The 14,694-nt window shown below is 36.5% G+C and overlaps 1 protein-coding gene across 2 annotated transcripts in view; it reads right to left on the reverse strand.

The window, feature by feature from the left end:
• LOC131425442 (uncharacterized) overlaps window positions 1-10,096 on the reverse strand; it is a 273,110-nt gene extending 263,014 nt beyond the window's left edge. The window contains exons 1-2 of one of the 2 annotated variants that reach the window (XM_058587374.1): window positions 9,832-10,096; window positions 8,640-8,921 (exon numbers count right to left, since the gene is read on the reverse strand). In XM_058587374.1, coding sequence (XP_058443357.1) covers window positions 8,640-8,715 — 76 coding nt within the window. In that variant the 5' untranslated portion in view covers window positions 8,716-8,921; window positions 9,832-10,096. Of the gene's footprint in view, window positions 1-8,639 lie in introns of both variants that reach the window. The other variant, XM_058587373.1, reaches the window with a different exon arrangement.
• Window positions 10,097-14,694: the final 4,598 nt, after the last annotated feature.

Here is a 14,694-nt window from a genome sequence, read left to right on the forward strand (position 1 = left end):
TGAGAGAGAGAGAGAGAGAGAGAGAGAGTGATGTGATTGCATAACCTATATTTCTATATATTTTATATATATTTTGCACAAGGTTGAATTTTTTTTTATTTGTTTACTATTTTTTAACGTATTTCATGAAACTAACTGTGAAGGTAGTTCCATGGAATCGCTTAATTGAAAGCTAAGGAAAAGATGTACATTTTATGTTTTGGTCGAATTTTTGTATCTTTATTAGATTTTTCAGTACAGGCTCTTGAAAAAAGGCTCTTTTTTGAAAAAGCAAAACTTTAAAAATTCATATCTCGAAAATTCCACGTACCATATTGAAATTAAAAAATACGTGTCGAACATTTTCGAGTTCTTTACCAAAAAAAAATAGTTGGATTAAAAAAAATTGGATGGCTGATTTTGCGTGGAATGCCATAATTTGATTTTTTGCACATTTTACCCCGTAACTCCGAAACCGGAAATTTCAGCAATTTTCTATTGAACCATAAGAGCTTTCATTTAAATCTAAATTTGTGGAAATTGGTTTAACCATCTCCGAAAAAAGTTGGTGCACTTACTTTCAGTTGTTTTTTGCACATTTTACCGCATAATTCCGGAACCAAAAGTCGGGTCCAAATGATATTCAAGAATTTTTTATGGGACCAAAGGACCTTTCACCTTTCACCTGAATTTGTGAAAATCGGTTCAGCCATATCCGAGCAAAGTTAGTGCAAAAATAACGTTACATACACACATACGCATATACACACACAGACATTTTGCGTGCTGACGAACTGAGTCGAATGGTAAATGCCACTCGGCCCTTCGGGCCTTGGTTCAAAAATCGGTTTGCTCATTTATATGAGACATCATTCTCAGCAAGATAATTTTTTCATAAAGTTTACTGATAGAAGAAAGTAAACTAATTGGTTGATAACTTGATGTTCCTGCTGAGTTTTTATCAGATTTGAGGATAGGAATTACTTTAGCGTTTTTCCATCTTTTTGGGAAGTAAGCTAAAGAAAAACACTTATTGAAAATTTTAACCAAGAGTCTCAAGGCAACATCGGGAAGGTTTTTAATAAGAACATTAAAAATTCCATCATTACCAGAAGCCTTCATGTTTTTAAGTTTCATCTTCCACCAGGAGCCTTCATGTTTTTAAGTTTCCTAATGATTGACTTAATATCATCAAAATTCGTCTCAATAATGTCATTTGGTAATAATACTTGAGTTGAAATATGATCATATTTCAGTGAGACTTCATTTTCAACAGGACTCACAACGTTCAAATTAAAATAGTGGACACTCTCGAACTGCTGAGCAAATTTTTGAGCTTTTTCGCCATTTGTAAGAATTATTACATTTCCTTCCTTGAGAGCAGGAATTAGTTTCTGAGGTTTCTTAAGAACCTTAGAAAATTTCCAGAAGGGTTTAGAATATGGTTTAATTTCTTCAACTTCTTTAGCGAAGTTAGCAGTGTAAAATCATTCAATTATCAATTACTTCCTAACCACCCGGCGAACGACCATAGTTAAGTAAAAGCCGGGTCTAAATAAACGATTAAACAAAATTCTTCATTGTTTTTCTCAGCGATGACTTCACTGAAACTTTTGAATTTCATCCGAATCCGACTGCCGATTCCAAAGTAAGAGGATAAAATCTTCTGAATTTGACAATAAAAATCATTTACATCAATTAGTCAATGTTACGTTCGCAATTGACAGTCTTACCTTTTCCGACAATGATGAACAAAATTTCATGAACATCCTAAAATAATGTGACCATAATCTTACTGACTCATATTTACGTTTTTTGTCGCTTTGGATGGTTCTCGCCGTCTGCAGCCCACTCGGCTGACGACCGCTTTTACTCCGGACTGTAGTGAATATCAAGACAAGCGACTGTAACTCGTAGACCAAACATTAAAATGTCAGAATTATGGAAAATAATATGGAAATTTTGTTGGCAACGCCATCTATGTATGTACCATTACGATCTCCAATCCCATTCCCAAATGGATTATTAACCACTAGGTTAATGAACCCAATGGTTTTTCATATATCAAGCGATCAATCTGCTTGCAACTAACAAATGAATTCTCCTCACGTGACCATCGTGACCGACATTGCTTGTTGGCTTGTCGTTTGTTTTCGAGACTCTTGTCGAGTGTCGATGAGAAATTCGTTCTCATCAAATCAATACCTCAGTCACACAATTCTTCGGGGTCGACGTGAAGCTTCTCACGATTAATTTGCTTTGTTGGTTACATCACCACTTACCGGCACTCCTCGATAAAAAAAATTTGAACAACCTAAATCGAAACCTGGCATGAAATTCCAATGATCCACGGGTCGTTTTCGGTCAGCGTGGTTGCCAGTCAAGGTGTGAAAAATTGAAGTGGGTTGAACGAATATTGGGTGTGGAGAAATAGGTGAAAATTGTATTGATGAAATTGGCGTGCGGCGGAAAATCCTACGATCTATCGGTGAAAGAACCGTGGCAATTCATCTTTTAAACATTAAGTATCAGGTGTAAGGTACTGTGTAATAGGTTATTGTAAAAGATTACATTGAAAGTAGCACAAGTATGTAGTAAAAAACAAAAACAAAAAAAATTGGAAACTACATACATTAGCTAATTCCAGGAAAAGACCATTCTATCAATGGAAAAATCAACGAAATCTTCCACACGACCAAAGTGTGTTCCGAGAACATGGTTTTTATGAATGCGTTCTCTGTCTCCAAGCCGCTCGATTATTCACGTTTATGCTAATTAGGCTTCGTTGGACAAGCTTATAACTGGACACAAATGAGTCATTGGCCGGCTGAACTGATGAACCGTGGAGCGATCAACATTGTATCAGTCGTGTCTTAAAGTATACAACTTCGTAAGGCTTGTTAGTGTAGGGATCCACAATTTGGTTAGCTAATTCCATACAAATACAGAATAGATTTGATAATTTTGAACCATCTGCGAGAGCATTCATTTATTATTTCGATTGAAAAAAATTTTAAGCTAAAGTGTTATGATTATTTTCTATAGTAAAAGGGCAACAGAAATTGAATCCGGAAAAAATCACTGATTCGGCGATCACACGTTATTCACACGAGTCCTGAATCAGACAATCAAACATTTTTGACACGACAAAAATAGAATGACATTTCTTCTCTACTCAAGTTACAGTATTGTGCTTGATAATTCCGGACTAGTTCGCATTCAAAAGTTTTTATCAGCTTAAAACCAGAAGTCCCTAAAGTTCATATTATGCAATGAGTTTTTTTCAAACATTTATTTTAATGTGTTTGTATGTAACATTTTTGTGCAAATGAAATTTCGGAATTAAAGGGAGAATATATGAGATTTTATACCGACATTTCAAGCGGCGAACCAAAACAAATTATAAACTAGGCTCAAAATCACCCAATCAGTAGTCATTGCTAGCAGACGGTCAAACAAAACAAATCCGTGCAATACTGGCTCCCAGTTTCCGATTTCGGAAGCATCAGAAATGGTGGTCATATTCTCCAAAAAGAAAACTCTTTGCTTAGAGATAGTTTGACCCTTTTCCTTAATCTTAGATTTAAATGAAAGGTCTTATAGTCTCATACCAAATTCCTGAATTTAATCTTATTCTAACTTCCGGTTTCGTAATGGGGAGTAAAGGTCAAAAACTGCAAAAAGGATCACATTCACTTTTGTCCAAGTCGGCTAAACCGATATTCACAAACTTAGATTGCAATGAAAAGTTTTACGGTTTCATACGGAATTCCTAATTTTATTACAAATACTACTTGCGGTTCCGGAACTACAGGGTATTTTGATGTGTATATTTGGCTAGTTTACGTCCGGACAAGTTTTCCGGTTATTATTCAATGTACAGTTTATTTTAAGAATTCCACAACAATCTTTAAGAAAACATGCACCGTGTTAAACTTGTGTACGATTTTACGTGCGTAAGCTCATTTTGAGCTTATACACGGGCTTGTATCCGGGACAGGAGTTGTACACAAGTGTATGAACTTAAGTTTGAACATATTTTTAAATATTGAGTTTGCCCACGAGCTATTCCTCTAGCGCGCTCGACGATGAAAATTTGTTTGATCTGTTGATGATTGAAGTTTCAGATGAGTGTTGCTTTCTACCTATGCTCATTATATGTTTAACGTCGTGTTCTGAAAATTATATAGCAATCCAATATGGTTGTTCTATTACATCCAAACGGTTTCAAATTAGCACAGTAAGCCCAAAAAAGCATTTGTGAGCATTTGGTGAACCTATTGACAAAATTTGCTACTTGAAAACAAAAAGAATGATTAAAAATGAAATTAAACCCGATTTTAAATCACCTAGCGGTTTATCTCACATTACTCATATTCTCACATATATTTCTCAAACTACTCCTTCAAAATACCTCTCTTGAATATAACAAAAAAGTTTATGCGGACAACATACAAGATCAGAAAATTTAATGAACAGCATTAAAGAGTTGTTAGATTAGAATTTGAGTCTTTCTGGGTTCACATAACTTTTTTAAATTTTCAACGTTACTTCCGGTTGAGAGTTAATTTTGATTACTATTTCCGGTACTTTCGTATCAGGATACTGGTAAGCGATACAGACGAAATCGGTTCGTATAACCGACAACTAACATGACCTACAAATTTAATTACAATTATAATGAAACTTTTGAGTCCCGTATAGATTCTTTTACTTTTCTTATATCGTCTCTCTTAATAACAGTGTGAAATTTTGTAAACTCAACTCCCTGTAACTTCGCTCATTCTCGATCCGATTCTATACGGGCAGTAAATAATTCCGATAGAATCATTTCACTACTACCGCTTATTCTAACTATGTGCATATGGCCTTTGTATAAGTTGTGTCTATATGAAAATATCTGTGAATGCTCCACACAAGGGTTTTGAAATACTATAACCTTGTATGAGAATCACCAAGTCGAATCATCGGTTCGATCTTCTGCGACAAATGTCAACTTGCGATTCTCTCTTAGTAAATTCTACACAGCGCCGATCATTGAAAAACTGTATATATTTTGGTAAGGGCTGTGAAATACTATGATTATGAGGTGGGGCGAAGAAATGTAGAAAAATTCTCTCATGGTTCATGTATTGAGCGGCAGTGAGTTTTTGTAGCATCATCTACCATATTGAGGATGTTGTATAAAATGGAGATAAATATCGAGCCGCTCTCTGCCAAATTATTGGCAATCACCAACACTGCCGGAAATAGTGGTCTACATTTCCAAAAAAAAGGAACTCACCTCGATATCAAGGCTTGACCGATTTTCACATATTTAGATTCTTCTTCTTCTGATCACAAACAACATTGCTAAATTTTATCCGGATCCGGCTTTCGGTTCTTGAATTAATGGAAGCGGTTCTGGAATTTCAAATTCCACACTGTCATTAGGAGCGACGATACAAGGAACGTATAAAAATCTGAATTGGACTGAAAACTGTTTTAATTTATAGACATTCTGCGATAGGTAACCCGACTCCGGTTTCGAAAGTACCAGAAATACTGGTAAAAATAAACATCAAAACGGAATTTTAAAGAATGACGATGATGAAAATTTAGAACAGTTATGTGAATGAAGACTCAAATTATAATCCAAGAGCTCTTTATAGCTAATTTTTAAGTTATTTCAATGTTTAGATCTTATATGTTGTTTCCCGAACATATTTGTTTATCTCAAGAATCAAGAAAAATTATTTTGAAGAATCCCATTGTAAAATATGTGAGAATATGAGTGTTATGAGAAAGACATCACTACACTGCTACGTGAATTAAAACAGGGTTGTACACAAATAAAAATATTTCGTAAATGCACGTCTTTCTTCATGCACATATTTGAAGTAGGAAATTGAATAATAACTTATGTTACAGTTTCTTATTTCTCAATACACTCTTAAAGCAAAACTAAGTGGAAATTAGGAAATCAAGTCTTATTCATTCAAAAATTAGTGCATTCCAATTTTGAATTTAGATTTCATTGACTTTCAATAGAAATTTCGATTCAAATAATTTTGGTTTCATATGACTATTGATTTACATGTAAATGTCGTTATTTTCTCTGTGTACGTTACTTCCTTATGTTTCTAATTTCACCAGAATAATATATTCAGAAGCTTTAGTTGAAATACTTTTGCAAAGAGCGAAATTCAAACCCACTACTCAACTGTTTGCATCAAAGGGCACACTGAGGTTTAAACGTAATGTTTGTACCCAGGTTTGCAAACAACTTTGAAACACGATGAAACACAGCGCTTGTATACAAACTTGAGTATGATTTAGCGTGTACAAGCTTTAATGGAAGGCGGTGTTCAAGTGAGTACCTGCACCTTGAAGACATTATTATTTAAGATGATATGAGTAATATGAGGAAGAAATCATTACACCACTAGATGGATTGAAACAGGGATTTTCAATGAAAAATCTAGAACACTTCATCTCCTAAGGTCGGATCATTTAGCGAACTAGGTCTTTATGAATTGCGTCATACAAACAGCTTTGTCAACTGTAATATTTTCCAGTTGGAAAACTGGAACAGTTATGATCAATTTTGCCAGCTTTGCTTATTTTATGTCTCATCAACTTAAGACCTTCAACGATTTGTGTTTTTAGTATTTGTTAATACGTAGAACCGTATTGAGCTTGTTAAAAATGTGATCAGTATCCGACGGGGAAGCAGATTGGAAAATTGACGAGCGAATGAAATTATGTAATTAAAACTGCGAAAATGTTACCGCAGAGACGGGACTCGAACCCGAGGCTAACTCCTAACCGGGGAAATTGTTTTACCAATTAAACTACTCTGCATAAGAAAACACATGAAGAGAAAGTCCAATTGACTAGACGGAAATCAGGCATGCTTCGCTTTACCTAATCACTACGGTATTCAACTTATAGTCCTAAATCTACGGAAACAAATTCAACAAAAACACACATTTCACGTCGATCACAAACAAATTTTATTCTTTACTACTTTGCCGCCGACACAGATTCGAGATTTATTGCCTTTCTCATATAGAAAGGTTATGCAATCACTTGAAAAATTGTTCAAATAGAATACCACAATATTATACATGAGAAATGCATCATTACACCACTAGGTGGATAAAAACTGTTTTTTTTAATCTATTTTTGCTATCTATGGGGGAACACACAGTATCCCACATCTATATAATGTGTTTTCATATGCAGGGTAGTTTAATTGGTAAAACAATTTCCCCGGTTAATAGTTAGTTATGTGTTCGAGTCCCGTCTCTGTGGTAACATTTTCGCAGTTTTTATTACATAATTGCATTCGCATGTCAATTTTCCAATCTGCTTCCCCGTTAGATACTGATCATATATAAAACCTATTACCAATAGTTTGAGGTCTACCTTCTGTTTAATAAAATGATAAAAAAGTTTATTCAAAACAATTAGCTGCGATTTAATAAATTTATGTTTCCCAGAAATGGTTTAACTTTTTTACGTAGTTTGCGTGAAAGTACTTTTCAATTTAAAATAAAATCATTTTGTTGATTTCATGGGAAATGTTGAAGTTTTGTTTGTCCGTGGACTCCAATTTCCCTTCAAATCTATTGAATGGTCTGTTCATGTTTCCATAAATTGGTTTCAATTAACTTCAAATGAGTTTACATTAACTATTACTTTTCTCATTGTATCATCAAAATTGATTATCTTTAGAAAACGATCGTAAAGCTGTAAACAGTGAAAACATAAGATCAACTCGTCGCACGGCTTAAGAGGCCAGTTCTATGGAACCATATTTTTTCTCCTTCCATAGACGAAAGGAGAATCCATTCGAATCTAGGTCAAAAATCAGCTGCTGCCAGACCAAAGTGGTAGACCAGGTTCCAACAGGCTAAGATTATTAACTTAAATTGGCTGGAACGGTGTAGTGTGACACCTTTTCAAGGTGGTGGCATGGGCGACAAGCGAGAGCCTCTTGGCACTTTCCGAGACGAAGCAGCGTGGGACCCCTAACCGCACACCGCACCAGTCTTTAACGGTACTACTCTGCCTGAAAATAGATAACCAATGGTGGAAAAGGTTAGGACCTGGCCGCGACCGAACGAACGAGACGCGGCATGATGGTTGAATTCCTGAACACAGTTTGCACAGGTCCGCGAAGCACCCCAGAGAGTCGGGTCGGGTTTTGGATTTCAGCGACTGATCATCGGTAACCAAATCCAGGCGTTTAGCAGATGAATGTTATAATTAAGCCTGGCCTCGATATCTTGTAATGTGATCGTAGGGATTTGGTAGGTCATGAAAAGTAATATCACAGGCTATATCTATCTTTGGCTTAGGTGAAACATTTTGTTCTCTAGCGAGCAAATATTTTAACATGTTTTTTTTAATTTTTTGCTTAAGTCGTGACTCTATCATTTTCTCATCCGAACCATCGTTATGGCCTTGAATAAACGGTTTCCATTCACTTTTGAAAATCGTATAGAGAATTGTCAAAAGTGCGCTTCTAATCTGGAATTGGCATTGGAAACAGAAGTGAAGCAACATCGACTGCAATAAACCGATTTGATTGCGAGTTCTACAGATTACCATCAAGGTGAAGTATACGATCCTAAAGCTAAAATAAAAACAAGCATTCCCACTCGATTGCATACCTGAATGGTTCCAGTCCCGATAGTCCTTCCCACAGAGCATGGACCACTCGAAGTTGAGCTCGTTGTAGGATGCCATAATGACGATAAATCTACTAAGTTAGCAAACACCCACACGACCGGCACATGCCCGCGGAACGCACAAGCACTTGAAAAAATATGAACGTCTAAATGCTATAAACAATTTGTTTTGCACTTTTCTTCTTCTTCTTCTTCGCTCTTCTCGTAAAGATCTCCTCATGCAAATTTCCCGTTTCTTTTCATATTCATTGCATCACCTTAACACTAGTATGGGAAGAGAAACAAGTTAATAGAATCTATCAGTGACCAATCATTCCTAAATGTTTGCGATCGACGATCTTCTGTTGCTGTAGTTCCACAGATTCGGTGGAAGCTGACCACGAGAATTCGAGGTTAAAAACCCGTCATAAATTCCGTTGTGAAGTTTCTTCATCGATCACTTTCCTTGATGTCAAATCCTGCCTAAGCATTTCCCAGTTTCACTCTCGGCAAATTAAATCACTTGTTTCGTCGGTCGGCTGGTTGCCGGCTTTTTCTTATTTGCAATTCACATTCGGCAACCGTGTCTTGATTCAAAGGATAATCGACGGTTCACATCGGCTGCCGTGTCCGATCGTGGGGTGTGAGGTTTGTCAGCCGTGGACACACTTGTCGAAATACACACGAAAATGTAGGCTCATTCGATGGCCTTTCTCATTGAACCGTGCACAGACACAGAAAGATGTGCGATACCGCGGAACACAATAAAAAAAAGCGAAAAGCCGGCACTAATTGGATTGATTTTCACCTTCACAAGACATGTCACAGAAGTCGCAAGTGTGCGAGTGTCCGAGAAAAAATAGTCTCACGGCAAGGATTGAGTGATCTACAGAACTCGTAGGTCACCATTTTACGACATCGAGCTCGAATTCGATCTAAATTACCGGTGTACACTCAGAACTTACACTAACACCTTGTTTTGCAATCGACGACAATCGCAAGCAACAAGACCTGCGAATACGCTCAAATTGTGCGTTCAAGCTGAGCCACTTGCATATAATGACGCAACTACTGTCTCACCTTTTGATTCTGATTCGATCTCGTCGAGTTCTTGCGTTCTGTCTTGTCCTTCTTCGAGCCCAAGCAAAAAAACGAAAGATCAACAAAAAATGTAAAACCAGTTTGCGAACAGCACCTTTATCTTGATGTGAAGAGTATTCCACCTGGCGGCAGACCGATTTTACCCCGATTCTTCTACTTATTTCAACGATCACACACGTCAACGTTCGCGATCGTATTCTTCGTTCCGGATCGACCCAGCGGACATTTGACCCTTAGTTCTAACCGCCAAGTGATGAACGATTGAGAGCCCCGCTTAACCATAAAACCATAAACGACAAAGCAGACCGCACCGTATCTAATGGCGATGCCGTTCGCGCGAAACCGATGTGGATGCCGGACTGGCGCTTGAGTTATCTTGAGCCAGGGCGAGAACCGACATCGGGCCACCACTCTGTTGACTGGCTCGGATTCAATGCATTACAGCGGCTCTCCTGAAGAGAGAGATGACAAAGAGAGTGAGCTCCCGGCGTGTCGCTGAATGCGTGGACTGATAAGCTATTGGATATCAATGAGTGCTCAAAGTGGTAATCCACGCCGAGGTGCCAGAAATGTTAGCCGAACTCGCTAAAAACTAGATAAAATATGATCTAGTGCAAAAATGAAAAGAATATCGAAAATCTCGGATAAAAGGGACTGATTTTGCTTAAGCAGCTCTCAAAGTTAATCAATAGCATTTTAAGCAGCCCATTTTTAAGTAATTATCCACACTTGAAAGTTCGCGCGACGCAGCGGAACGAACTTCTAAGCTGCTTCTAGAAAATATTGTTCAGCTTCTATGCAGCGAAAAAGTTCACGCGGAACTTGTTCTGTACTTTCAAGTGGCTAAAAGTACCACGTGCACTTTTAAGCAGTGAGAAAGTTCACGCGAAACTTATTCTGTACTTCGGATTGTCAAAAATTGCCACGTGTTTTCTTAAGCAGCTAGAAAGTTCACGCGGAACTTGATCTGTACTTTCAAGTTCTCAAAAGTTTCGCGTGTACTTTTAAGCAGCAAGAAAGTGGACTTTTTAAGTAATTGTGGAACTTCTGGTTGCTTGGGTAGTTCTTTTTTTTTTTCAATTATAGAGGCTTTAACATCTTAGGTCATTCGCCTCTTCGGACCAGAAAATCTTTCTGACCCTATGTGCGGGGTTGGGAATCGAACCCAAGCGGGCTGCGTGAAAGGCATCGACTATCCCATCACGCTATACCCGTCCCCCTTGGGTAGTTCTGTAATGATCAGGTTCATACCGAAAAGTCAACTGATGATTGTTTACACAGTGGTATTCGAAATAATAGCAGCGCTCATGTATTTTTGAGTACCGTGTCATGCGCTCGTAGTAGGTTAGCTTTCCATCAAATTTTTGTTTATGTCTATGACTATTAATTAATAACGAATCTGTCGATTTCTGTGATTTTCATCGCTATCACAATTTTTTTCAAGCCAGCAAATTGTGATGTGTAATAGTTTTTAGGTGGTATTAGAAATTTTAAATGCTCATTCGCTTAGACAACAAGTCAAATCAACGACCTTAAATTTACAGAACATATCTGAAAATCAAAAAAATAAAATAATCATCTTCTAAGGCACTTATTTCCTCGAATTTAAAACAAAAAACAGGTACGCCTTCCAAATCGTCTTTAACGAAAACAATTTATTGACAGGTAGTCTACCTGTTCCCAAGACGTAACTGTCCTTAGAAGAAGATGATGACGTGGTCGACCACGTCATCATCTTCTTCTAATGACAGTTACGTCTTGGGGACAGGTAGACAACTACCTCTTAATTCTTCTAATGTAAATAATCAAAACACAGGAACGCCTTCCAGTTCATCTTCTTACGAAAACAATTTATTAATAGATAGATCGGCCAAATCATCTTCTTTTAATGACAGTTACACTAGTGTAGCAGGTAGACATCTACCTCCCAATATTCCTTCAATGCCATTCGCTTCTTTAAACGAAGTCGATTTAGGTGATATAACGGAAAATAAAATGATCTACCTACAATATTAATTTTTTCAAATGATCATCTGAATGAATTTGACTTCATCACTTTTTGAAGCATTTCAAATCGGATGCAATTTGCAAATAATATTATAATGAATTTAAAATTTAACAGTGATGTTAAATAATTATTTGAATACTTTAAATTGTAATGCTCGATCTTTGAAATCGAGTGAAGATGAATTTTATATTTTTCTCAAAGTTCACAAAATTCATATTGCCATTGTGACAGAAGCTTTTCTTAAACCAAATGTCAAATTGAAAAGTAATCCACATTATGTGGTTCATCGATTTGACAGGTTTACTGGAATGGGTGGTGAAGTTGCCATTTTTGTCCAATGGCAAATTAAACATCGAATTTTACCTTCTTTTAATACTAAAGTTATTGAAAGCTTGGGAATCGAAGTTGAAACCATTCATGGAATTTATTTCATCGTTGGAGCTTATTTGCCATTCCAATGCACCGGCGAACAATTAAATTTCTTTAAAGGCGATTTGCAAAAACTCACAAGATCGATATCTTGTGAGTTTTTGCAAATCGCCTTTAAAGAAATTTAATTGTGTAATGCTGGCTTTGACTCAGATCATCTTTCTGTAACATTCAGACTTTCCAACGAAGCTACAATTAATCCAATTAGTTCTATATTTAACTATCATAGAGCTAATTGGTTGGATTACAGATCTCACATTGAAAATCATGTGGATCATGAAACTATTTTAGAAAATTCTGCGGACATCGACACAGCAATTGATCATTTGAATCATTACATAATCGAAGCTAGAAATCTTTCAGTTCCCGAAGCTTAAACTAAATTAAATTCTCCTATCATCGATGACAATCTTCAACTGCTCATTCGGTTGAAGAATGTTCGTCGACGACAATATCAACGCTCTCGTGATCCTGCTATGAAAAACATAGTTAAGGATTTACAAAAAGAAATTACACATAGATATCTTTTTGCTAAATGAAAATTTCGCTAAAGAAGTTGTACAAATTAAACCATATTCTAAACCTTTCTGGAAACTTTCTAAGGTTCTTAAGAAACCTCAGAAACCAATTCCTGCTCTCAAGGAAGGAAATCAAATACTTCTTACAAATGGCGAAAAAGCTCAAAAACTTCTCAGCAGTTCGCGAGTGTCCACAACTTTAATTTGAACGTTGTGAGTTATTACCAAATGACATTATTGAGACGAGTTTTGATGAAATTAAGTCAATCATTAGGAAACTTAAATACATCAAGGCTCCTGGTAATGATGGATTTTTGCCTTTCTCTATAGAAAGGTATTAGAATTGCTGGAAAAACCGACTTTCGAACGGAGCCTCGGAGACCCATAGTGTTATATACCATTCGACTCAGTTCGACGAGATCGGAAAATGTCTGTGTGTATGTGTGTGTGTGTGTGTATGTGTGTGTGTGCACTTTTAGAAGATATTTGAACGCGCTCAATTTTCTCAGAGATGGCTGAACCGATTTTAACAAACTTGGGCTCGTTTGAAAGCTACTGTCGGGCCATTGATCAAGTTCGAAGATCAAATGGCTGTGACTTTTGGTTTCGGAGATATGATTGTATAAGTGATGTAACCGACAAAAGGCGTTGAATTTGAACGCGCTCAATTTTCTCAGAGATGGCTGAACCGATTTTAACAAACTTGGGCTCGTTTGAAAGGTACTATCGGGCCATTGATCAAGTTCGAAGATCAAATGGCTGTGACTTTTGGTTCCGGAGATATGATTGTATAAGTGACGTAACCGACAAAAAGCGTTGTATTTGAACGCGCTCAATTTTCTCAGAGATAACTGAACCGATTTTAACAAACTTGGGCTCGTTTGAAAGCTACTGTCGGGCCATTGATCAAGTTCGAAGATCAAATGGTTGTGACTTTTGGTTCCAGATATATGATGGTATAAGTGACGTAACCGACAAAACACATTGATTTTTACCGCTCTTATATATATATGGGTGCCAAAATTTTAGGATCACCTCTATTTTCGTTAAGTTCTAGTGCTCAAAAGTTTAAGCACCTCGAAAAAAGCCTTCATGCAAAATTTGACCTAAATCGGACATGCTTAAGGGGTGCTGCCCGGTGGTAAAGGTTTGACAATTTTCGATCTTGAAAAAGCACCATAGGAGGGAGTACATGAAATTTCCAAAATCGAAAATTTTTTTTGATGCCAAAACTCTTAAAACTGCATAAAACATCGAAATTTAGTGTCATCTAAAAAAAATTTTTTTTGAAAAAATCAACCTTTTGGGACTTAGAAAAATTTTCATATATTTTCTAAGTCCCAAAAAGTCGATTTTTTCAAAATTTTTTTTTTTCGAGATGACACTAAATTTCGACGTTTCATGCAATGCTAAGCCTTTTGGCATCAAAAATTTTTTTTCGATTTCGAAAATTTCATGTACTATTTTCACCATAGGGGGGTGATTTTTCAAGATATATGAAAATTCCACTAAGTGGACTAAGAAGGCTTTTTTTATTTTAGATTAGCATCACTGATTACAAATAGGCAACGCAAATGTCAAGCACTAGTTTGGAAAAATGATGCTGACTGTGTGACATAAACACTGAAGCATGCTTTTGTGAACTACTCGAATCAATCTGAATCAATTGTTGTCAAAATTAGTGTCCAAAATTATCTAATAAAAGTATGAAACATATTTTCATGAGACTGTTATGAAAGAAGAGAAAGGCATTATCCCACCACTAGGTGGATTAAGAAGGGTTTTTAATATTCTTATTAAAAATCTTCCCGATGTTACCTTGAGACTCTCGGTTAAAATTTTCAACAAGTGTTTTTCATTAGCTTACTTCCCAAAACGATGGAAAAACGCTAAGTAATTCATATCCTCGAACCAGATAAAAATCCAACAGAAGCATCAAGTTATCGACCAATTAGTTTACTTTCTTCTATCAGTAAACTTTTTTTTTTTAATTATCTTGTTG

Source organism: Malaya genurostris, chromosome 1 (genome assembly GCF_030247185.1).
Source record: "Malaya genurostris strain Urasoe2022 chromosome 1, Malgen_1.1, whole genome shotgun sequence".
In the NCBI taxonomy this organism is placed as follows: Eukaryota; Metazoa; Arthropoda; class Insecta; order Diptera; family Culicidae; genus Malaya; species Malaya genurostris.